Consider the following 23,418-nt stretch of genomic DNA (forward strand, 5'->3'; position numbering starts at 1 on the left):
CCATGCTTCTACAGAGGCAAGTATCAAACTGAGTGCTTAATTTCTGTTGTCAGTCTGCAGTAAGATTCTAGCTGCATTCTTCCAGCTCCCGAGTTAGCATGTTCTTCTGCACCTTTAGCTGTTACAGCAGCCATCACGGGAAACAGTGGCTGTATCTCCCATCAGTAGGAGTGTGAGCTGAATTAAGCTTTTACACAATATATCTAAGCCAAAAAACTACTGTGAAAACACTGTGAAAAAAACAAATTTTAATCAAATCCATACCACATCAGCAAAACATGAAAACTGAAACACTTTATTTGGACATCGTTCAGCTGAGCAAACATAATACATATTAAAACCTGAGCAGTCACTTCTGGCATGTTTAAGTTCCTCACCAGCCTCTGGGGTCAATGGTCTTGAACGGTTGACAGTTCCGGAGATCTTGCAAACTTGTTGAAACCACTGATTTTGCAGGAGCCCACGTCCAATGCTTAGTATCAAACACAACTTAAACAAGTAGAACTGCATTAATACAGCCATCATTTTCTGGATTGTTTGTTACTTGTGCATATTTCCCTAGAGAGAAAAGGGAATTAAATGTCTACAAAAGCTTGAAGTAGTTCATATAATTAATTAGATTTTTCTATGTTTGCAAGTTCAATCCACAAGTCTCTTAAGTGTAGGGAATTCCTGTTCCAAAATTGAAATGCATTTTGAAATCTGTATCTATCTTCTGCTGAGCTGCAAAACTTAAGTTCTCAAAATAACTTTTTGCAGGTTGCTTTTTATAAATGGACCATTTAGAGTTCTGGGTGAACAAAAAAATAACATCAGAGGTCCTGCTATTGTCTATGTCAACCCCTCTGTTAAAAGAAGTCAGCCTAATCCTACAAAGAAGCTTCTACACAGAACTTCCACTAAAAACATAATACAGTTGTTAATTGTTCACGTGGATAGGTCTTTAGACTTGTAGCATTGCTTAATCTGAGACACAGGCAAACAAACTGAATCTTTGTTCTGAACTTCACCTAATTTGATTTTGAAAGTGTAAACAGAAAGCCTAAGATTAACACGGAAAACTTGCATTTTTAGAGTTGCCCAGTAGTTGCTTCTGCTACAGCCCAAACCTAACATTTAACAATGGATCAATTATGACTATAGGATGTTGTCTTAACAATACCTCAGGCAATGAAGACTGAAAACTTTTAAAAGCAGCTAGCTTAACTACGTACCCCAGATGACTTTGCCCCCTTGTGTCACAAGGCCAAGCTCACTCACGTTCACTTCAATGACAGTACCCTTGGTAATTACACCCAGTGTTGTGTACAAAGGAGAAGAAGGATTCTTCTTTACACCAAGGATAGGTAGGCAAAATGTAGCTTTAAGTTCAGGATGTGTCACATGCGCCTTCTTGAAACGTAAGCCCTGTTGTATAAGGAGTGACAGAATGAGTTAATATTTGCTTTAAGCCCTCATGACTAATCTAGTTTAACACTTTAAGCATTATGTCCTCAGCTTTAGATGTTTTGAGACACTGGGAAAAATGAAACAACTTCGAATACTGAATACTGAATGCCTACTACATAATGCCAGGTTTGCTTAAAAACCTGATTAGTGGCAAGATAAAGCTTTCCACGCATATATTCAGGACGTCAATTCTTAATACTTGTACAAGAATACTTGTTACCTCAGATGGCTTCTGTTTCATGAAGAAATAAGACATTTATGGTAACACATTTAACAGTGCTACTAGTTTTTAAGACTATGAATTTTTCCTTTTTTCTTGTAAAACAGAAAAACACTTCACATATTGTGAAATATTAAATACCCATCTCTTACAGCACCTTCCATCTAATGACCTGTGCTTCATAAAGGGTACTTTACCATCAAGTACCATAAACTTCTCTGTGTCAATAAAAATCTATCCAAGGCTTCTGTGTAAGACCTAGTAATTGAACTAGTTGAACTAGTAATGAAGTACGATCCAACACACAGCCTGCGTAGTGATTCTGTTGATTCCTGTGAGGAAACAGGAACAGCTATTCACAGAAAAATTACACAGTCTTAGTGAATCTAGTTTTATCTCCTGTGCACTGCCAGGCTGCTAGAGTTCAGGCACTGTTCCTGCAGCTGTGTAAGAACACAGCACAGCACTCCCCTTGCCTACGGTCTGAACTGTGCTGCAAGCTTATTTAACAGGCCAGGAGGAGGGAGTTCATGAGTTCCTACAACAAAGTTGGCTTCTGCAGCTTACAGAATCACAGTAGCTTGAAACAGAAGCCTCCAACTTTAAAACCTATTCGAAGTGCTTTTGCTAGAGACATTCCCATGCTAATTAGACAACTCGTAGCTCTAACTTACTGGCACCATCTCAGTTATGGGTGTAAGAGCAGAGATTTCAACAGAGACTGTGACTGCAGGGGCATCTCCCCACCCTCAAGTTATTAGAAGTTTAGGTTTCTGCAAGGGAACTAAAAGGAATGTTCTGCATCAGTAGTAATCAAGTGCATTATCACAGAAGAAAGTTTCCTCACCACAGAAACTCAAAGTAGTAAGTAAAAATAATCGTTACTTCAATATTCTTCAAGGCTGGAGAACATTACCATTGGTCGAATGAATCGCTCGTATTTAGGAGGCTTCCTCGTAAAGCCATCTCCAACAAAACAAACTTTTGTAACCATTCTCTTCCAGGCCTTCTTCTTTCTCTTTCCTGTACGTATCACTTTTAAAACTTCTGTTTCTCCTTGTGCACGGACCTTTGGCACAGGAACCTCCCATTTCCCCTGGAAGAGGTGAGGAAAAAAAAGTCAGTAATCTTACATGCTGCATTGCTGAATGAAAGGGGACAACCAAAACATAAAATAAAATTTATGTAGAGTGTAGTGGTAAACATACTTTTTATATAACTCATAGCTACTTATTTTAACTAGCAATTACAAGTTATGAAAATCAAGATATTGCATCTGCTTACTTTGTCCTAGATTACTCAGTTACTCAAGGATTCAGGTTTTACTTAGGCTATAAGACACCTGAGCATCAGCAACACAAAGTGGTCACTGTCACAAGTAATTGTAAGTATCTGAATTTTAATACAATTACTTACGGCTTTTTCTTTTCTTTTCTGCTTGATCATGTTAGAGAGAACCTTAGCCCGGGACTGGCCTTCTCTGTCCAGCAGGTATGCTGGTACAGCTCCTTTAGGTGTTTTTTCATCATTCTTTTTCTTTGTGTTTCTCTTTTCATGCATTTTAATGCTACAAGGAAAGAAAACCAGTATTAAAAGCAGGGGGGAAAAAAAAAAGAAATGTTCGTGTTTATGTATTTTAACTTAGCTCATGTCTGCTCAAAGTTTTCTTTTAAGAAATATTTGTAAACAAGTACATGCTTATATTTGAGGAATAATCCTAAATAATTTTCAAGGTAAACTAGTAGTTTCACTTAATGTAACAACTGACAGGCTGCACAGCGCATAAAAGCTTGCCAATTCACAACAAGGCAAGAACACAAGACATGCAACTTTCAAGGATTTCTGAATGACTTAAAACAAGTAGCCAAGCACTTTGAGAGATAGAAATTTTCCTCTGACAAAAAACAAACTACTACTCTTCCACGATTTGATGGCAGCATGTACAAATACCAGGAACACATGTGCATAAAAGAGGTTGTGTTTTGTTAATTTTGAGGCTATTTAGGGGGAAATAACTAGTTTGTAGGTCTGTTTAACAAGCCAAATACTTTAACAAGTAGCAGAGGAAAATAACTATCTACACTTGGAAAACAACAAGAACACCACGGTGGATAAAAGAGAATACCATTAACAGCTTTGATTTCAGTTTCTGAACAAGAGATTTTCAGAAAAATGCTTTTGTTTACCTATGCTGCAATTATCCTGGAATACAAGCTTCATGTTCTGCCCAAATACTGCATACGTTACTGTACTGTTCCTATTAACACTGTTGTGAGAATGCCTGCTGCCTCCTGCTACACTAATACATCAGTTGATGTAAAAGACCTAAGTAAATGCATTCATGTTTGTGTCATAACTACATTAGTCACTGCTATTGCTAATTAATGCATTATCTTATGGATGGCTTTTAGGAGCAGAATTATCCACTGAGGAAATCAGAAATGTCTTCGCTGAGGTAAAACCCACACCCTCCTACAACCCGAGTGCTGTTTAGAAGCAGAACTTTTCCAAGTAATGAGTAGCTCTTTGAAACGTCTCATCTCATCCTTCAGCTGTCAGGATGACTGGACGGCGCCACAGAAGCGGCGGGTACTCACGTCTTCTTCATCTGTATCTTCTCAGCATGCCGCTGTTTGTGGTAGAGCTTGGCCTTCAGCCCGATCATCTTCTTGGCTTTCCGGGACCGCTCGTGAGCCTCGCGTCCCTCCTTCTTCCTCCTCTTCTCGTGGTAGTCCAGGCGGTACCCATAGCGCTTGCGGTGGAGCTCGATGTACTCGTTCTGCGGCTGAGGGCACAAGGCAGCGCGGTGAGCGGGCAGCAGCGGCCGAGGCCCGGCGCCGCTGGGACACACGGTAGGGGCCCGACGGGGGCCGCAGCCCGACCGCGGGGCCCCCTCGGCCGCCTTCACCCCCTTCCCCGTCCGCCACCGCCCCCATGCCACCCCGCCACCCCGGCCCTTACCATGGCGGAGGCCCCGCGGCGTCTCCCCACGCTCCACCGACGCCTCCACGCAGCCGCCTCCTCCTCGGCGAAAAGGGCGGGCCGCCCGAGAAGCGGCCCCGGCTGGAAACGCTCCCCCGCGGCACTTTGTTTCCTGCCGGCGAGGGGGCGACGGTCCGCGTCCCCCAAGGGCGGCTGTTCCGACTTGGCGGGGCCGCGAAGAGCGGAAAAACGCAGGGGGAAAGATCGAAGGAGAGGGTCTTGTCTTGCCGCCTGGGTCTGTCAGGTGGGGGCGGGAAGGCGGAACGGGGGGAGGGCGGCTAGGTGCCGGGGCTGGGGGGGAAGGGAAAAAGGAGAGCGCCTTCCGGCGGCATGGTGGCCGTCGCGGCCGGCGCCCGGTCTGGGCCCAAAGCGACCGCCCAAGCGTGGTCGCGTTAAAACTCTTCATCCGGAGGCAGAAGGTAACGCGGGCGCCGGCGGTGTAACGTGCCGGCGGCTCGCAGCACGGCAGGGAGGGCAGCGCCGGTTTGCGGAGCGGCCGCCGAGGCGGCGGCGGGGCTCGTCGGCTCGTCAGGGGCAGCGTGAGGGCGCCGCTCCCGCCCGCTCGGCGCGGCGGCGGGGGCCGGAGCGCGGCCTGCACGCAGGCGCCTTCCTTCGCCGCGAAACTGCCGCGGAGCGTAAGGTCGCTAGAGCTGGACATCGCCTCCGTAAAAAAAGCGCAGCCGGCTAGGATTATTCCTGAAACTTTCGCACTTGGCCTCTGTGTCGCAGTGGTTTTGGCAGCGCTTGAAAGCGCATAGTATTTAATATTTTGTGTTGTTTCTATCCCAAATACGTGCTTCTCCCTGCCCCCTTTCCTCCTCCAAAATCGGGAGACCTGTTTATGCTCCAGTGATTGGTAATCGATACCCTGGAGCTCATCTGAGCGCGAGTGTAAACTCCGATGGTGAATTTGCAGCTTTATTGTTCACAGATTTCTTTGAGAAATACATTTAGTGTTTGTGGGCATGCATTAAGCGGCATTTTTAGGGCTTAATAACATTTTTTACAGATCTGACACCGATTTAACCTGCAAAGCAGCAATGTGAAGAATAGTAACCTGATCTAACTTGAAAAATAGCAAAGTTTCATGACTTGTTTATGACCGGTAGCTATATTACTTCCATGTAAATGTTTTGTACAATGTTTCCTTACCTGTCTTGGCAGGGAACAGATTTAGGTACAGGAGTCAGAATGTTGAGGTTTGTGAGGAAATTTTCGGTGAACGCATTCAAGTCATCAAGTCTGTGCAATGAGGTAAACTCTTTCCTCAAATTTTGATACTGCCACTGTGAGCAAAAGAAGTAGTTTGGTTACTCAGAGTAAACACACTTTTGTTGGTTTTGGTTTACAATTCAGTAATCTGAACTGAAGATATAATTTCATGTTGGAACTGGACTTCACATAGTCAGAATTTGAAAGTCATTGTTAAAGTTATATTATTGACACAAATCACTGGACTTATTTAAAATATTGTGGCTACTGACAGCATGTTTTGGTGCCATCACAGATTTTTACTGGACTTCCCAAATAACATTGGGATTGGACTTGATTTAAACCACGGTGCTACCAACTTCATGCTTCTTGTTTCCAAATTGCTGGTATTTTGAGCTTATATAAATACCCAACAACAGTATCCGTTCCCGTAGATATTTTTTTCAGTTTAGTTTTTTACAGCTGGCAAAAATGTAGCTACGAAGTAATTATTTATAGTGATAAGTATTCTGTATGGGTTTGTGTTTTTTTTCCCTTTTAAGCGTGTGTGTTTCAGCAAGACAAAAATGAGACTCGTAAGCGTAACATGGCAAGACTGCAGTCTAAGAAAGTACAGTTCTCCACCAGGTATAAGTTTATTTTTGTAATAGTAAAGATTACTCTAAAAATGAGTGAGAATACTTTCTAAATTGTGTTTTATTGTTTATCTTTTGGTCATTATTTATAGAATTTGGTGTCTGAAGCACAAACAGAACAGTTAAAAGGTTCAGGGACTGGAAAGAGGTGTTTCGTATTGCTGCTCTTTTCTCAGTAGATGTATGGTATAAAGCCTTTAGAAAATAAGAGAAAGAAAAGATACAGATGTATAAGAAGTCAGGTGAGTTGTGAAGCGTGCTAGAATTGTCACATCCCACCTGCAGGCAGGGGAGAGTGACTCAGAAGCTAGAGCTAAAGAGGGAGGGAGATCACCAGTCCTGGATCCAGCCCCAGACCTGCCAACAGGGGTGTTCAGTGTGGAGAGCACCCCAGAGGCTTGCACATGCCCCTATTTATTGGCCTTAGTTCCAGGACTTCTGGAACCTTCTCTTGCTCCAGTTGCAGGAGTGGCTGAGACACCAGTCAGCCAAGGGAAGCGATACCTTCTCTGGGGGCGTTGCCAGGGCTTACTGAATTATGGTTAGTTTCATAAAAATTTAGCTTGGCAGCTTATTTTACAACTAAACAGGGTATGAGAAAGGAAATATCTTTCAGGAAAATACGCATTTAAAACTCCTCAGTACCATGTTTTCTTAACTTAGGTCAGTTTGCATTTTGTCCCTGAGAGTTATGCTGTCTTAGCTTCAGTGTTTAAAGAAGAAATGACTTTTGAAATTTGTTACCTAATAGCTGGTTCAGGTGAAAGTCATCATCAGAATTGTCTTGAACTGTGGCATGTTTTGTTATTGCTCCTGCACAGTAAGATTTTGCTGTGCTGCTGATGCTTTTCTGTGTTGGCTTTTCCCTATTGTTTATAAATTACAGCTGTTCTGGAGAATTTATCTTTATCTGAGAGAGAGTGAAATTTATTGAAAATGAACGTGTACATATCTGTAGATGTACATATCTGAGGTGTTAAAAATTACAGATTGTCATGAGTTGTGGTTCTAAATCGTTTTTTTTCTGTAATTGTCTGAAATATATTTAGTTTTGTTAAAATCTATAATTTCTACATTTGGATCAGTCTTACAGATTGTTGTGTTGTTTTGTTTTGTTTGTCTCCAGGAGATATTAAGTCTCTACATTCTGTCATTAATCCTCATATATCCAGGTATGTCATGCTAGCTTATTTTTTGGATGTAACTGGCAGTCAAAGGAACTGATGTGATAAAAAGTCAGGGGTTGCGTGCCCATTATGTGCATAGGTCATGTGCATGTTCTAAATTAAAATTAGTACTTCCTTACTTTTAGCCTTCTGACATTTCAATATGTAAGAGTTTTGGTGTCAGAGAAGTCTTGGACTGTCTCTTGTTTACCTCATCAAAACTTCAAGACTTCACAATTTCAATACTAATGTGCTTCAGTATCAGAAGGTATACTGTATATGCAACAGAGGGAAAATGTTATTCATCTGGTATGCTATTCTCAGTCAGTAGTAATTGTTTATACAAATAACAGTATCAATGAATAAAAAAAAATCGCAGTAAAAGCAATGTTTTCACTTCATGCAGAATCCGAAACATTGGCATTATGGCCCACATTGATGCAGGGAAAACTACGACAACAGAGAGAATGCTGTATTATTCTGGATACATAAGAACACTTGGAGGTTAGGAGTATTTTTTGTATTTCAGTAGCTTTGAGAGATTTAATAGTATGCAGTAACATGCATCGCAGTTAGAGGTTGCTACACTTAGCGTAAAGCCAGCTGTTCCAAAGTTGTGCTCTGTAAAATTTCATTTTAATGCACGTTCCATTATGTTCTAAGGCATTTGTATTTTGAGAGGTCATAGGTTCATATATTTCTTTTAGTTTCAGTGCATTATGTTTTGTTTAACACTTAATTAGAGTATCTCCATGTTTTCGTTGCTACTTATTGGCCTTTCTGGTAAAGCTGTTCCTTCAGTTCTTTCCTAACCTGTAAAGAAACCAGATTAACAAAAAGTCACCATTCTTTTGAAAGCCATAGCACATGAAGAATTCCTTGATTCGACAACTCTCACAAACTTCGTCAAGGTTGAAGGGGTCACAGCAGCCTCCGCTTGTGCTACTTCTTGACTTTTGAATTTAATTTCCTGTTCTCTACTGTGTATGAGAATGGTAGATGATGTTAGGCTTGTGGAGTGGTTGAACTTGGTGGCCTGCTTGTTTAAAAATTTGTAACTGCTTCTCTTTTTAATGAAAATAAGAAAAAACAGAAGTAAAACTCAACATCTTAATTGTTTGGGGGTTTTTTTGACTTCAGTTTAGTTTTAATTACCTTTTAATTACTAAATTTTAAAATGTCAGTCACGTTGATACAGTAAGTGGAGCCATGTTATTTAAAACTGTCGTTTGTTCGTGATTTTGGTCTTTGCTTTGGTTTTTAAGTTTCTTGTGGTGTTAGTTATGATTAAGAACAACAAAAATGTTGTTAGAATTGCTTGTCTTTGACTTACAGAGCATTTGTTCCCTGGAAAGGGAGCCTGGGTAAATTGGCTGACATTACAATTTTCTGAAAAAGACTAGTTTCATAGCTTATATAAAAGGGACAGTGTTTCCAAATCTCTCTCAGTGTCTGTATTCCAAGACAATTTCAGCTTTTGAATAATTTAGGTACCTAACTGTAGTCCTGCCTCCTGTTCACAGATGTTGATGATGGGGACACAGTGACAGATTTTATGGTACAAGAGCGAGAACGTGGTATTACCATTCAGTCTGCTGCTGTTACATTTGACTGGAAGGACTACAGAATCAATCTGATTGACACCCCAGGTACTACACTTTAGCAGTACTCATATTATTAGAGGAGAGTAGATGAGGTGGGATGTCGTAGAATGTCGTAGCGCAATATTTAATTGGTTTAATTGCATCAGTGAAAAGGCCTATACTGAGCTCTGTTCAGCTTTGTTTTCTGGTGCCTAATCTAGTTTGTTTAAAGTGAACTCAGACATTTCCACACTAAATTGCTCTCAGCTCTGGGATTGCAGTGTAACAGTCTTCTGTGTTTAAAGGACTGATGGGTGTTATTTCTCTGCAGGTAAAGACAGGGCTGTTTTGACATGATTTAAAAAAAAATTGTAATGTAAAACTTAAAAATGTAAAACTGTTAATGTTGCCTGTTTGAATTATGATGGTGTAAATGGAAGATTGTTTTTTAGGTCATGTGGACTTTACAGTGGAAGTTGAGCGTTGCTTGAGAGTCCTGGATGGAGCAGTAGCGGTGTTTGATGCTTCAGCTGGTGTTGAGGTAAAAATAACTGGTAGATATTTATTTTTTTGTGTGTAATGACTTAAATCAGACCAAAATAATAATAATGATAGCACAGAGATGTTGCTCAGTATTATCTCTTTTGATGCTTTGATCAAAATTCAGCTTCAAGAAGCTGAGCATTTAATTTCAAGTTCTGTACTGTACAGGGATATCCATGGTAATAAGGGGCGAATAGGTGAGATTCCCATTAAAGTCTGGTGTTTTTTTGTTTTGTTGCTGTCCTTTATACACATTGATTAAGCTGAATGCCTCTGGCTACCTGTACCAATGGAAAGAAATATCTGTTCATTTCTCATTTTCAGATTTCATGTAGAAAATGAGTAAATTTGAGCCAGAATTTCTCCCTCCCCAACAGCCTATTTAACATGCTCTTTGGGGCATAGTGCAGAAAAGGTGGAATTTGACTTCGTAGCATGGGATGGTTTAATGTTCAATCCTGTAGAAAAGTTACATGTTGTGAAATCGTGGTGTTCTATGGGACATCCCTTTTTCCTAGATGAGGCATGAGAGAATGCTTGATCAGTGTGAGTCACATTATTTAACTTAGAATTCAGGTGCCGTCATATATAAACCTGAACCTGAACTGAGTAACAGCCCACCACACCCAAGAACAAAACAATCAGATCTGCTTGTGTTTTTGCTAAAACTGTGTAGGAAATTCTTGCATTATTTCCATATGTTGATAAGAGACTGTTTCTGAATCGGAACTGATTTTCATATGTACCTGTTTTAACTTTCAAATAACAATGCATATCATAAGTGGCTCAGCAGTACACAGATTACTAGCAAAACCACAGTAGTTTTTAGAGTTGTACATGTAGCCACAGAAATGCTTGCCTGGTACACTTAAGTAGCTTGTCAATAAAGTCTGAGGTCTCTACATGACTGAGTTTTTTCTGTATATATCCCCTGTAATGCTTAGTTTCTCTCCCGTGTTCCTTTGACCGTATACCTGTCTGCCCTTAGTGAAGGAGGAGGAATGATGGCAGGTGAGATGTAAGATGAGACAAAGCTGCATGTGAAGTTCACAATGGGATTGTCACAACACACCCAGCACAGTTCCTTTCTGTCCTCTGAACCCAGTACCTCAGCGGTATTGGGGACTGTATAAGTTCAGCTGTTGGCACTAGTGTTTCCATTTTGTCTTTTGCCTTAGGCCCAAACTCTGACAGTGTGGAGACAAGCGGACAAACATCAGATACCACGAATTTGCTTTTTGAACAAGATGGACAAAACCAGGGCAAGGTATTTTGTTATTGTAATCATTAATAAAAACTTTGTAACGGAATGTATCTAATAAGTTTTGCTGTTGAGTGTAGACAAGCCAGTTATGTTAATACTTATTATATACATCTTTGATTATGCATATGTGTATTTTTGTGTAATTGTAGGAGTAATTTTTGCAGTAAATAAGGAATGGTAAACCTATTATGCCATTAAGTTTTTGTAACTTAGTATCTGTTTTTTGTATATAGTTTTACATATGCTGTTGAAAGTATCGAACAAAAGTTGAAGACGAAACCTTTGCTTTTACAGGTAAGCCTAGAAATTAAATGTTTATTTGCTTTCTTTTGAATGGAATTCCTTTCGTCATTTTTTGGAGCTATCTAAAATCAGCACTCTATTTGCAGTTGCCCATTGGGGAAGCCAAGACCTTCAGAGGACTGGTTGATGTTGTGACTAAGGAACAAATAGTTTGGAAATCTACTTCTGATTTGGATGATGGAAAAAATTTTGAGCGAAAGTTGCTGCTGAAGGCTGATGATCCCAACCTATTCCAAGAAGTCCATGATGCCAGAAATACCTTAATAGAACAAGTAAAGTTCTAAAGTAAATATATAATATATTTAACACTGTTTTTTAGAACTGTAAAAAGGGGACCTCTGAAAGGGACCTCTGGAGGTGTCTGGTGCAGTGACCTGCTCAAAGCAGAGCTGACTTCAGCATTAGGTCAGGTTGCTCAGGCCTTGTTCCCTTGAGTTTTCAAGTCTTTAAGGTTGATGGTTACAATCTGTCTAGGCAGCCTGTCCCAGTGTTTGATTATCTTTGTAGCGAAACATACTTCTTTTTGTTCAAAGGGAATTTACCGGGTTGCAACCTGCAGCAGTGGTACTTTGTCTTTCCTTGTGTACCTCTGAGAAGAATCTGGCACTCTCTGTTGTCCCTGAGGCAGGCCCACCACCACCCCATTTCAAGTAGTAAGAGATGGATTTACATCCTGCCATAGCCTGTCTGAGTTACAGGCCTGTCTCTCTGGCCCTCCAGCTGCACTCCAGCCATCTCAGTGGTTTTCAGTTGGACTTCCTGCACTTTGTCAGTCTCTCTTGTACTGGGGAGCGTAGAAGCAGTGTTTTAGATGCAGCTTCACAAGTGCAGAGTAGAGGGTACTAACCACTTGCCCCAGTCCACTGGCTCTGCCAGCGGTCCTCAAACTACGGCCCGCAGGCCAGATACGGCCCCCCAGGGTCCTCAGTCTGGCCCCCGGTATTTACAGACCCCCCCTGCCCCCCCCCACTCCGCTGGGGGTTGGGGGGGGGGGAAACCAAGCAGCCGCCTGTTTAAAAAGTTTGAGGCTCCCTGGCCTATACTGTTCCTGGTGCAGCCCAGTGTGCAGTTAGCCTTCGTCACTGGAAGGGGATGCTGCTGACTCAAGCTCACTTGTCCGGCAAGACCCTCTGGCTGACTTCTGCAGAGCTGTTTGCTAGCCAGTTGATCCCCACTCTGTATCAGCACATGGATTTGTTCTGTCCTAGGTGTGAGATTATGCATTTGTCCTTATCAAACTCATTTCAGATTTTCTTCGCTTCCTTTCCATCTGTCAGATACTTAATGCACCTTGTAAATGCTAATATGTGGTGGCAAAATATGCTGAATATAGAGAATTGGACTCCCTGGCTGTACAATACATGTGTAAAATGGAAAATACTCCCTGCTTTATAAATAGGGAACTGACGAAAGCTAAATTTCACAGTCAGTTGGCTAACTTGGCATCTTGTACTGTTTTAGATGTCAAAAGATATGTGGGGCACTCACACAAGGCCTGGTAGATGTGACTCAGAACCTGCAGGATATCCATACCTTTCTGGAGTGGCAGCTGGAAGCGGGATGGGGTGTTGCAGGCTGGTCAAAGTGGCACTAAATACTGTGTGAGAGGCAGCTGAATCACACCATAAATCTTGTTCCAGATCCATCCAAAAAGTCCATGGGAGAGATGAGGAAAGAACGGTATAAATACTTGTTTAGCATATATTGTCCTACTGAAACTAGGAAAGATGACAGAAACTTGACCTACTTGCTACCAGGTTTTGCGCAGCTGACAGTTTAGAAGGGGTGAAGAATGGAAGGATTAATGGAAGTAAAATAATAATTTGCCTGTTGAATGTACAGATGTACATTCAAAGGTACAGAACATTTGAAATAGTTTGTCCAGAGTGTTTTTCTTCTCCCTTCACTGGCATTTTAAGGTCCCACATTATTTTGTGTAATTGACATGATGATACTGGAAGATTTGGTTATACTTGAGAGACTAAGCAAGTCCTCTCTCCAAGTAAAAAGTTTTCCTTATTACATTCAGTTTGCTTATATACAGCTTAAAAGTGTTGTAGTGATTACATTTGAATGCATGATTTTATAAGCAAAAACGTGGGAGGTTAACAACTGTGTCTATCTCAGATATCAATCCATTTTGCTGAAAGGGCTGCCCTCCATACAACTTCGAATAACACTATGATTCCTTTAAAATATCAGAATCAGATATCCATTTTATATTGCTCTGAGTTCAAGTAAAACCCATAAACAATGTTTTTTCAAAATTTCCTGGTTTTAAGAGGCTGAGTAGTAACACTCCCATTTATCTTCAGAAATGTATTGTCAGACAGAAGGGTTTGTAAGAACAATGTTGGTTTTTTTTTCTTTGGTTTCTGGTCCTTTTCTGAAGCAGGAAGAGGTGGACCAGTAGTGTGATAATTGAAATAACCTTGTGTTTGTGAAGTATTTTCTTATATGCTTTCTAGACTATGGACACTTCTTATCAGAAACACTGTAAAATTTAGTAGTTCGAATACTGGCCATCTTGAACACTTTGCTTTCACTTAAATAAATGAAAGCTGTCCTTTCTCATGTTGTAACTATCAGCTTGATTAGACTTCTAATTGTTTTATCAGCAATTCATTTCGGCATGTCGTCGGTTGTTGTAGCCACTAGAGGGGCAAAATGCCTTGCTGCACGTAGGGTGTCCCGAGTCTGTGACAGTGCAAGAGTGTATATGAAACGAGGTTTAAAGAATAGTTATTTGTCAAGCTAAGTGGTACAGCTCGAAAACCAGATCAGCTCTTGGACCTACAAGCCTTTGACGTGAAGAAGGTCAAAATGCCCTGAAGGCTTGTCTGGTTTTTCCAGCTCTATATTTGTTGTTTCATAAAGATTACTTGCTGCATACTTTAGACTTCGCCTTGTTTGCACATCTGAAATACACTCAGTTATACCCTTCATGGCTGTCACTGTATGACTGCAGGTTTTTTCAGTCTCGAGGAGAAGTACAAGCTCTCCCACTGATGTTTTACCTGACAGCAGCTTTATAAGTTGATTTGTTTCCTGCCCCTGTCCCCCATCCTTCCTTGAAACCTTCATTTCCATAATTTTCCATGGTATGGGTTTATGATCTGATGTCTTTAAAGGCTTTGTTCCTGCTCTGTTTAGCTATATATCCTAAATAATTAAGATTTGTGACTTGTCTGTGAAACTGCCATATGCCAAATAATAAAGAACTATTCTGTTGAAGGTTGCAGATCTGGATGATGAATTTGCTGAACTGGTTCTAGGAGAATATAGTGAAAATTTAGACTTAATACCAGCTGACAAGGTATTTTTTAAATTTCATTATTTATAAACAAGTTCTTGCAAGTTCTTATTCTCAGGGCTGCATTTTTCTTCCTTTTGGCACATGCAGATGATGATTTTGCGGATGTGTATTTTTTTATTTTAAAAAAATCACACTAGCTTTTGTAGTGAATTTACAGTACTGTGAATTTAGGACAAAGTATATTCAAGCTTTAGTATGAATTTTATGTGATAATGGGCTAACTATGATTCTCAGACATGCTAGGCATGAGTAAAAGTAGGGTACCTTTGTTCAGGAAGGTGGTTGGTGGTTTGTTGTTTTTTGTTTTGTTGTTTGGGGGTTTTTTAAGTTAGGCTGCTGCAGAAGAGTTTATGGAAAGGTGAATGAAATTTCCAGATAGACTTAGTGCAGTTTGTGTACAAGCTGCTGATTCTTCTTAACAGAAGTAGCATCTCAACTGCTATGAATTGGTTGGATCTTCAGGCACTGCATGTTGAAAATGGGGAGATACAACATTCTGAATTAAAAGGACTGTCAGAAAAACAAGAACAGGTGCAGATCTGCATGAAATGTTTAGAAATCTTAAAAGCAGTGATTTAGCATCTAAACATTTGGATTTATGGTTTGGAGCTCATGAAAAGCAGTGAAAGCAGTTTGAATGAGTGAAGTTACAGTTGTAAATGTACTTTTTAACTTTTGGGGATTTGTTAGCAATATCTGATCGCTGCAATGCAATTTAAGGCCAAATTGTAGTTCACATGTTAACAGAAGATAATTCCTTTTTGCAGTTACAGTCTGCTATCCGCAGAGTCACGCTAGCTCAGAAAGCAGTACCTGTACTCTGTGGTAGTGCACTGAAGAACAAAGGAGTGCAGCCATTACTGGATGCTGTTACTATGTACTTGCCTGCACCTAATGAGCGTTCATATGACTTTCTGTAAGTACAGGGAGAAAAGGAGGGTCAGGAAAAATAAGTTGGAAAGCATAAAAGGAGAAAATGAAAAATATTAACAAAGCATTCACATCTTTAAAGATGTTTACTGGTTTTAGGTATTAAATACCAATAGAGATGTGTGAACATGAAAATACACTTGGACTACTGAACCTGCTTTGGTCAGTGCTACTGGAATTGTATGCATTTATCTCCAGTTGTCGAAGTTGCATATTAGTTTTCTAAAATCTATTTTTAATCTGAGGATATTGCCATTTTACAAAATTGGGGTTTAGGGATCATCTTTAGTATTGGACGAGTCACATGATATCTTATATGTCCTACTGGAGCTGAAACTGGTTAGGTTAATATTTTTTAGTATGAATTATTTTAAAAAATCTGTCTCTATTAATATTACAATAACAAACATATCACTTCTTAAATGAGCGGAAATTTAGGTAAATGTAAGTTTGAGTGGACTAATCATACAAGAATGCTTTTTGTTGTACTTTTTATTTTGCAGACAGTGGTACAAGGATGACCTGTGTGCCCTAGCGTTTAAAGTTCTCCATGATAAATGCCGTGGACCACTAGTTTTCATTCGGATTTACTCAGGTTCACTAAAACCTCAGTCAGCTGTATATAACATTAACAAAAATTGCACGTGAGTAAGTTAGGGGTGTGGTTTAGTGTAGCATTGGAATGTCTGTTAAAGTCCCGATTAATACAAGAATTTCTTTTTCAGGGAGAGAATGAGCCGGCTGCTGCTGCCTTTTGCTGATCAGCAGGTTGAAATACCATCACTAATGCCTGGCAACATTGCCCTTGCTGTTGGGTTAAAACAGGTAATGCAAAATACTAATTCTGTAAGAATCATAGAATCATTTAGGTTGGAAAAGACCTTTAAGGTCATCAAGTCCAACTGTTTACCCAGGGCTGCCAAGTTCTCCACTAAACCATGTCCCTAAGCACCACATCTACATGTCTTTGAAATACCTCCAGGGATGGTGACTCAGCCACTTTCCTGGGCAGCCTGTTCCAATGCTTGACAACCCCTTCGGTGAAGAACTTTTTGCTAATATCCAATCTAAACCTCCCCTGGTGCAACTTGAAAGGGAGCTTGTTCAACTAGTGTGTTTGCTACTTCTATGGTATTGTATCTCAGATGTGGTTTTGATTATTGTAATATATATGTAAACTTGCTTTATTTGAAGTACATGTACGTGTACTTCCCTCTAAAATGAGGTACTACAATGTACAAATGTCAGTAATTGATGTGGGAGATGTAGTGCTGATTATGTGGAAAGAACTGAAAACTGAAGGTGTATTTCAGTAGGGTTCTGAGCTTCTATCAATATTGTAACACTTAAAATACAATGCAGTGGCATGGAGACACCTCCTGTGGGAAAGGACAGTGATATTCCAAATAAGTTACCTGAAAGCAACAGTTTAATTCAGTTCAAATAAGTTCATTTCATGCTTGCTTCTTTTAGTTTACTCCTTCGGTGTTTTATTGTGTGAGCAGGCTGCATAATCTCATTTGCATAGATTTTCTAAAATGTAAACAACTTTGGCATGCATAAACATAAATTTTCATTTACCAATACCGTTCTTTGTGGCTTTATATCTTGACTGGTAAGTTAAGATTTAAAATGCAGTGAACTGGACAAAGAAATGTTATTTTAAATCTGAGCGCAGGTTTTCCTCTTTTCAGGTAATTTTAGTTATTTGAAGAGAGAAGTTACAGTAGGTGGCTTTTTTACTTTTTTAATAAATATTTTAATTATTATTATTTATTTTATTTATATATTTACATGTATTAGTATATTTATTTTTTATATAATTATTTATTTATAACTAAGGAGTTTAGCACAAGTGGTTTTGAGGAAGAGAAATGGCCAGGGTTTGTGGTTCTGGGTTTTTCTATTTGGTTTGGGGATTTTTCTTCCATATACCATCCTCTCTTCTGTGTCTCCTGGGTCACTGGGTGTTGATCTATAGAGTGCCACTGGAGATACCATAGTGTCGTCAAAGGCTTCAGCAGCAGCTGCAGCACGCCAAGCTGGAAGGGATGCTGGGGGAGAGAAGAGGTCTAGCAGTGACATAGAGAGCCTTCTGCTGGCAGGTGTTGAGATCCCTGACCCAGTCTTCTTCTGCACAATTGAACCTCCTTCAGTGGCCAAACAACAAGGTACAACGTAACTACTGAAGAATATGATTAACATATTTGCAAAAGAGGTATTCAAGCATTACCATGTTCTCATGTGTAAGGAACAATGCTTGTCCCCAATCCATACACACCTGGTTGACATGAGTGACTTGCACAAATCTTATCAATCAGTGATCTACTAAGGGCCTTTTTGGCGTTTTGCAAAGAAGATACATTTTAGGTTGTGGTTGTCAATATTATTTGCTATTACTATGTCAAGCAGTACTAGTACTAGAACTTTTTCTAATTTTTGAATCTAAAAAAGTAGTAGTTCCTCATTTTTAGAGAAGAGATGGAGGCACTTCCGTTTCCTCCTGTCATGCCTAGTTTTGTTGCAGACTCGCTGGTGTGCTGTACATAGTGTTCCGAGTGCAAATAACCTTGAAATGTGGTTTTGGGTTTGGTTTTTTTTTCAGTTGGCACTCACAGTTTTACTTTATGGTGTAGAAGTCTTCACTTCCCAAGACTTCTGTGTGTCTGGTTATGGTTCACCTGTGCAGCGTGACTTGTAATCTTACTGCCTTTCCCAAGAATCTGTACCAGAGAACTTGGTTATTTGACTCTTTTTGGAAATACATACTTCAAACTCTCTATCATCATTCCAACAAAACTGAGCTTGGTTGAGTGTGAAGAGGAGGAGTGATAAGTACCAGTGTAGATGATGGAATGGAACAAGGTAGAATGCGGATTTGGAGCAACATGTCTGCAGGCTGAGGCACTGGGTTATAAGGTGTTCCTGTTCTGGGGGAATCTGGATGTTTAGTTTTGGGGGGGTGGGCGTGGTGTCTGGGTGGTTTTTTCGCCGAAGAGTGTAAGATAAATGCAGCCTCAGCTGTGAGTTTATCATTCTGTACCTCCTTTCCTCAGCAGTTAAGATAATGGGGAATCACAAAAAATAATTTGCATTTGAACCTTTTCATGTGTCATGGTTTGACCCCAGCTGGCAACTAAGTACAAAACAGCTGCTTGCTCACTCTGCTCACCCACAGTGGGATGGGGAGGAGAATCAGAAAGAAAAGGTAAAACCCATGGGTTGAGATAAGAACGGTTTAATAATTCAAGTAAAACAATTTAATAATAATAAATAATGAAAGAAAGGCAACAAAAAGAGAGAAAGAAAACCCAAGGCAGACAAGTGATGCACAATACAATTGCTCACCGCCTGCTGACCGGTGCCCAGCCAGTCCCTGAGCAGCGATTGGCAGCCCCTGGCCAACTCCCCCAGTTTATATATTGAGGATGACATTCTATGGTATGGAATATCCCTTTGGCTAGTTCAGGTCAGTTCTGAAAAGTCCCTGACTTAGGGTAAACTGCTTAGAAGCTATTAAAACATCAGTGTGTTACTGACAGTATTCTCATACTAAATTCAAAACAGAGCATTGTCCCAGCTACTGAGAAGAAGTCTATCCCAGCTGAAACCAGGACACATGTTGGAGTAATCAAATATTTAAGCAAGTCATACAAGAGTTAGTTGAAAATTTTTCTTACTACTTTTTACTGACTTGAAGCATTTATTGGTTATGTTCTGTCTTCATACAACTACAAAATATCACTCTGAAAATAATATTTTTAGTAAGTTAAAGCGCTCTGTAGCATGCGGTATTTTTTTTTGAGAATTGAAGATGCAAGTTGCTTGTGATTTGAGTTGACTTTGCCAAAATCTGTGCTTCTCTGAGGCCCTTTTGATTCCTTCTGAGAATCTGACCTTATGAGGAAAGTGATGTTTAGACATTCCTTGTGATCCTCAGGTTACTGAATTCTCTTGTTTGATACTTACGTGCAGACTTGGATAACGCATTGAGCTGCCTTCAGCGTGAAGATCCAAGTTTAAAAGTGAAGATAGATCCTGACACAGGACAAGTAAGATGAATCTTCCACTGCTCACCTTATAACCAAGCTTTATTTTAAAACTGTCAAGACCACCTTTCAGTTAGTTCATTTGTATACTGAGCTTTTCTTACATTAAAAGGACTCTAAATGTTTGTGTCATATACGTACAAAGTTCTGTGTATCAAACTAAAATAGAGTCTTGTGCACTTGTGCTTTACAAGTAGAGGCAATCATCCTGTGCTCTGCATGTTTTTGACAGTTCTGTATTTAAAAAAGTTTGAATCAGTCTTAAAGATAATGTAAGATGACATTTTTTTATAGTGGTCTCTGTACTGGTAATTACCCTCTCATTTCTGTGGTGTTTATGTCAGGTGACCTAAAGCAGTCTAGGCTCCTTAAAATTTGAAATATTTCTAAGAGACTATTAAGAGCATGAAAGTCCTTGTTTAAACAGTTTGTGTTAAAACCTGAGTTTTGCATGTTTTTCCTTTTCTCTCTTAACTCTCTTCTTACTAGACTATTCTTTGTGGCATGGGAGAACTACACATAGAGATCATTCATGACCGAATCAAACGTGAATATGGAATTGAGACTTATTTGGGACCTCTTCAGATAGCATACAGAGAAACCATCCTAAATGCTGCCCAAGCTACAGGTAAAATGGGTGAATGGAAGAAACATCTTGTTTCTGGTTTTGTAGCTTGATTTACTTTAAAGGATCTTATGAGGAACTTTTCAGATGAATTTTACGAGTAAGTTTTTTTCACAGATGGTTGTTTTGCCTTTTTTTTCCCTCTGCAGATACATTGGACAAAACAGTAGGAGATAAACGACACTTTGTAACTGCTGAGTTAGAGGTGAGGCCCAGGTTGGGGGAGAAAGCAATGACAAAACCTGTCATCAAGTATGCTGCAAGTGTCATTGAAGTACTACCCAAAGAACTCCAAGGAGCTATAGAAAATGGAGTCATGAATTCATGCATTCAAGGTAAAGAAAGTGTTACGACAGCTATACTGGTCTAACATTTCTGTAAAAAGCAATTTAGTATGTTTCTAGGAGGAAAAACTCCTGGGCAGCTTGAAAACTAAAAGATAGTACATATTAACATTAGATGCAAAGGAAAATTCTAAAATTTCCTTAACTACAAATTTGCCAAATGCTCCTTTCTCTGTGCCAGGAATGGAAGTCAGCATGCCTTTGGTTTTAAGGTTTTCTTCTCATTCAACAGTGAGCTTGGGGTTCTTTTGGTTTGCTTTTTAATCTAGTATAAGAGATGAGGCGTTTGCTTGATGACATCATGTAAACTGCAGTGATGTAAGAGAAATGGATTGGGAAGCCAACATGTGCATACCACTTCTGTTAGAGTCACTGACGTTTTTATTTTCAAATACGTTAAATCCATTAAAGTAGACAATAAAAAGCCTTACCTAACTGCAAAGTGTGGGATTTCTAGAGAATTTAAAGTGATTAAAAATATTTAATAACTTGTGGCCAAAGAAAAATTTTGCCCTTACAACAAAATTAACAGGTAATGGACTGATAAATGAGAATTACTCTAGAAGAAGCATGAGGTGTTTTTTCCATGTTGCTTTGTTAAGTTTGAAGGCATCTCTTGTCTCTGGCTGTGGAGTGAGTGTTGACTGTGTGTTTTATCCATGCTCCTTGAAGAAACTTCAGAATGATGCTGTCTCCAGCCTAAAATTCATGCCACTAAATGCTTTAAATAAATAAATAAAAATTCTAGCCATATAGGATGTGTTTTTCCTCAGACGTGGTTCAGGTGTCCCATCTGATCTAATACAGTTTTTGGTCTGGCTGAAAGTCCTGCGTTGGAGGGAGATAACCTACCCGGGACACTAGATGTGGTTCAGCCCTTGTGGAATAGTTAACCCTGCAGTTCTGGTAGTGGGTTAGTATCAGGTTTTGTGTGGTAACATTGTGTTTAAAAGGAAAATACAAGATATTCTGGCTTCTTGTTAAACAAAAGCTTTCACTGTTTCAGATGAGCTTTGGTTTCAATAGACAAGTTTTACATACTGCAATGTATTAAAAAATAACTTCATTTTTGCTAACGGTGGTATGAATGTGCATACTAGGGAACTTTATCTCTTTCTTTTTTTTTTCCTAGGACCTTTGCTTGGATTCCCAGTGCAGGATATAGATGTGACAGTGCAGTCGCTGACAGTGCATCCTGACACGTCCCACACCATGTTATCAGCCTGTGTCTCCCGCTGCATGCAAAAGGTACAGTGAAACCGTAAGATGCTGAACACAGTAGCATGCTACACTACTGGGAAAATACGTGTGTTATCGATATCTGGAAGTTGTTCTAGTCTGACAGTGTAATGCCCTCGCTGGGGACTTCATAGCTTTTGGAAGTAGAGAATCTGAGAGGCAGTGTTAGCTTGAGTTATGCAAGTACTTATGTCAATTTTCTAACAAAAAAAAAAAAGGTGTGTGTGGGAGTAAACGTAACTATCCTTCCTTTCCATGTAGGCTTTGAAAAAAGCTGGTATACAAGTACTGGAGCCTCTGATGAATCTAGAAATCACAGTAAGTGAAGATCATCTCAGTGTAGCACTCGCTGACCTTGCACAGCGGAGAGGCAGTATTCAGGAAATTCAGAGTCGTCAAGATAACAGAGTTGTGGTTGCTGCTGTTCCACTAGCAGAAATGATGGTATGTGATTATCTTACTAATGGTAAAATGCAAATTGATATTTTTTTATATTCTTAAAAATAATCAGGCTTCAGTTCAATTTTCCTGTTGTTGTGGATGGTTGTATGTTTTTTATTGTATTTTGATTACTGAAGGCCTGAAGCAAGTGCCCACAAATCTAGTAGTGTGTGTGCCTGATTCACATTGTTAAATGAGCATGTTTTCAACTGTTAAGTCAGAGGAGTAGTAAACACTATTAAAACAGGTTTTACAGAGAGTAGTTGCTTAAAAAGTATGTTATTAGGCTGACTGATAAATGTATTGCACTCTTAATACAGTAATATTATAAAAACAAACTTACTGTGTTTATTTTTATGTTGCAGTATACTTCTGATGTTCCCCTTCCCCCCTCAACCTAAGCAGCTTTCTGTGCTAACTTAGCTTCCCTTTATCCTAAATTGACTTGTGTTGTCCATTTTGTCCAGGGCTACTCAACCGTTTTGCGTTCTCTAACATCAGGCTCAGCAACCTTCACTTTGGAGCTTGCCAGTTACCAAGCCCTGAATAGCCAAGAGCAAAGCGCACTTCTTCAGAGGAGGATGGGCTTGGTGTGATTTGCTTTACTCTGTAGAACGAAGACGGTATTTTCTGTCCTCCCTATTAAATATTTTCAGGAGCCTGCTTATGTACACCAGTGTGTTCTTCTGGGACCAGCTGGTTGTGGCAAAATGCTGAATTTACTGCTGTGAATGAGCAGCTGTATGAGCAGACTGCTTTTAACTGTCCAAGGGAAGGTTAAGAGACACTGTTCTTCTGGCACAAACTTGTAATTGCAAAGCAGCTGAAGCAGAGATGCAACCACAATTTGCTGCTTTGCAAATTCTTACCTTATCATTGTAGATATCTATAAGTGATGCAAATCCTCTCCATAGAAATGAGCATTAATTGGACCTTAATGTGCCATTAGGACTGTTTCTTACTTCAGTAACCAAAGTTTGTGAAGTTTATGTCTATAAATGAAGTAACTACAGTTGTGGTGGTCTGTCTTGATTTTTTTTTTCTGAATAAAAGAATATGGTTAATAAGCATTTTAAACTGTACAACTGTAAGTATTACTTCCTGTATTGTTAGAAAC

At 39.8% G+C, this 23,418-nt stretch overlaps 2 protein-coding genes across 3 annotated transcripts; one reads left to right on the forward strand and one right to left on the reverse strand.

Annotated features, from left to right (window-relative positions):
• Positions 1-279: 279 nt before the first annotated feature.
• On the reverse strand, positions 280-4,762 carry NSA2 (NSA2 ribosome biogenesis factor). The gene is made up of 6 exons (XM_055699750.1): positions 4,631-4,762; positions 4,267-4,454; positions 3,086-3,236; positions 2,586-2,765; positions 1,215-1,407; positions 280-558 (listed from the first exon to the last, which is right to left on the reverse strand). Exons 1-6 carry the CDS (start codon positions 4,631-4,633, stop codon positions 491-493), a joined length of 783 nt encoding a protein of 260 aa, XP_055555725.1. The 5' UTR covers positions 4,634-4,762; the 3' UTR covers positions 280-490.
• Positions 4,763-4,776: 14 nt separating this feature from the next.
• Positions 4,777-23,378, forward strand: GFM2 (GTP dependent ribosome recycling factor mitochondrial 2). Of its 2 annotated transcripts, none has more exons than XM_055699745.1 (21): positions 4,777-4,895; positions 5,816-5,905; positions 6,406-6,490; positions 7,625-7,670; positions 8,071-8,168; positions 9,188-9,313; positions 9,700-9,788; positions 10,969-11,057; positions 11,288-11,348; positions 11,444-11,629; positions 14,593-14,673; positions 15,441-15,589; positions 16,107-16,247; positions 16,329-16,428; positions 17,585-17,774; positions 19,579-19,655; positions 20,142-20,280; positions 20,427-20,612; positions 21,754-21,869; positions 22,122-22,304; positions 22,769-23,378. In XM_055699745.1, exons 2-21 carry the CDS (start codon positions 5,843-5,845, stop codon positions 22,895-22,897), a joined length of 2,334 nt encoding a protein of 777 aa, XP_055555720.1. In that variant the 5' UTR covers positions 4,777-4,895; positions 5,816-5,842; the 3' UTR covers positions 22,898-23,378. The 2 variants fall into 2 exon arrangements, with proteins under 2 accessions (XP_055555720.1, XP_055555719.1); XM_055699744.1 differs by lacking the exon at positions 4,777-4,895 and adding an exon at positions 4,949-5,070.
• The last annotated feature ends 40 nt before the right edge of the window (positions 23,379-23,418 follow it).

Source organism: Falco cherrug, chromosome Z, assembly GCF_023634085.1.
Source record: "Falco cherrug isolate bFalChe1 chromosome Z, bFalChe1.pri, whole genome shotgun sequence".
Lineage (NCBI taxonomy): Eukaryota > Metazoa > Chordata > Aves > Falconiformes > Falconidae > Falco > Falco cherrug.

Excerpts from the sequence above, each read along its gene's own strand:
- NSA2 (XM_055699750.1), bottom strand. Across the intron at positions 1,408-2,585 it reads AGCGATTCATTCGACCAATG|GGCTTACGTTTCAAGAAGGC; the intron begins GTAATGTTCTCC and ends CTTATACAACAG. Across the intron at positions 559-1,214 it reads AGGGGGCAAAGTCATCTGGG|GGAAATATGCACAAGTAACA; the intron begins GTACGTAGTTAA and ends TTTTCTCTCTAG.
- GFM2 (XM_055699745.1), top strand. The coding sequence starts at position 5,843 with ATGTTGAGGTTTGTGAGGAAATTTTCGGTGAACGCATTCAAGTCATCA. Across the intron at positions 11,630-14,592 it reads GAAATACCTTAATAGAACAA|GTTGCAGATCTGGATGATGA; the intron begins GTAAAGTTCTAA and ends ATTCTGTTGAAG. Across the intron at positions 21,870-22,121 it reads TCTCCCGCTGCATGCAAAAG|GCTTTGAAAAAAGCTGGTAT; the intron begins GTACAGTGAAAC and ends CTTTCCATGTAG.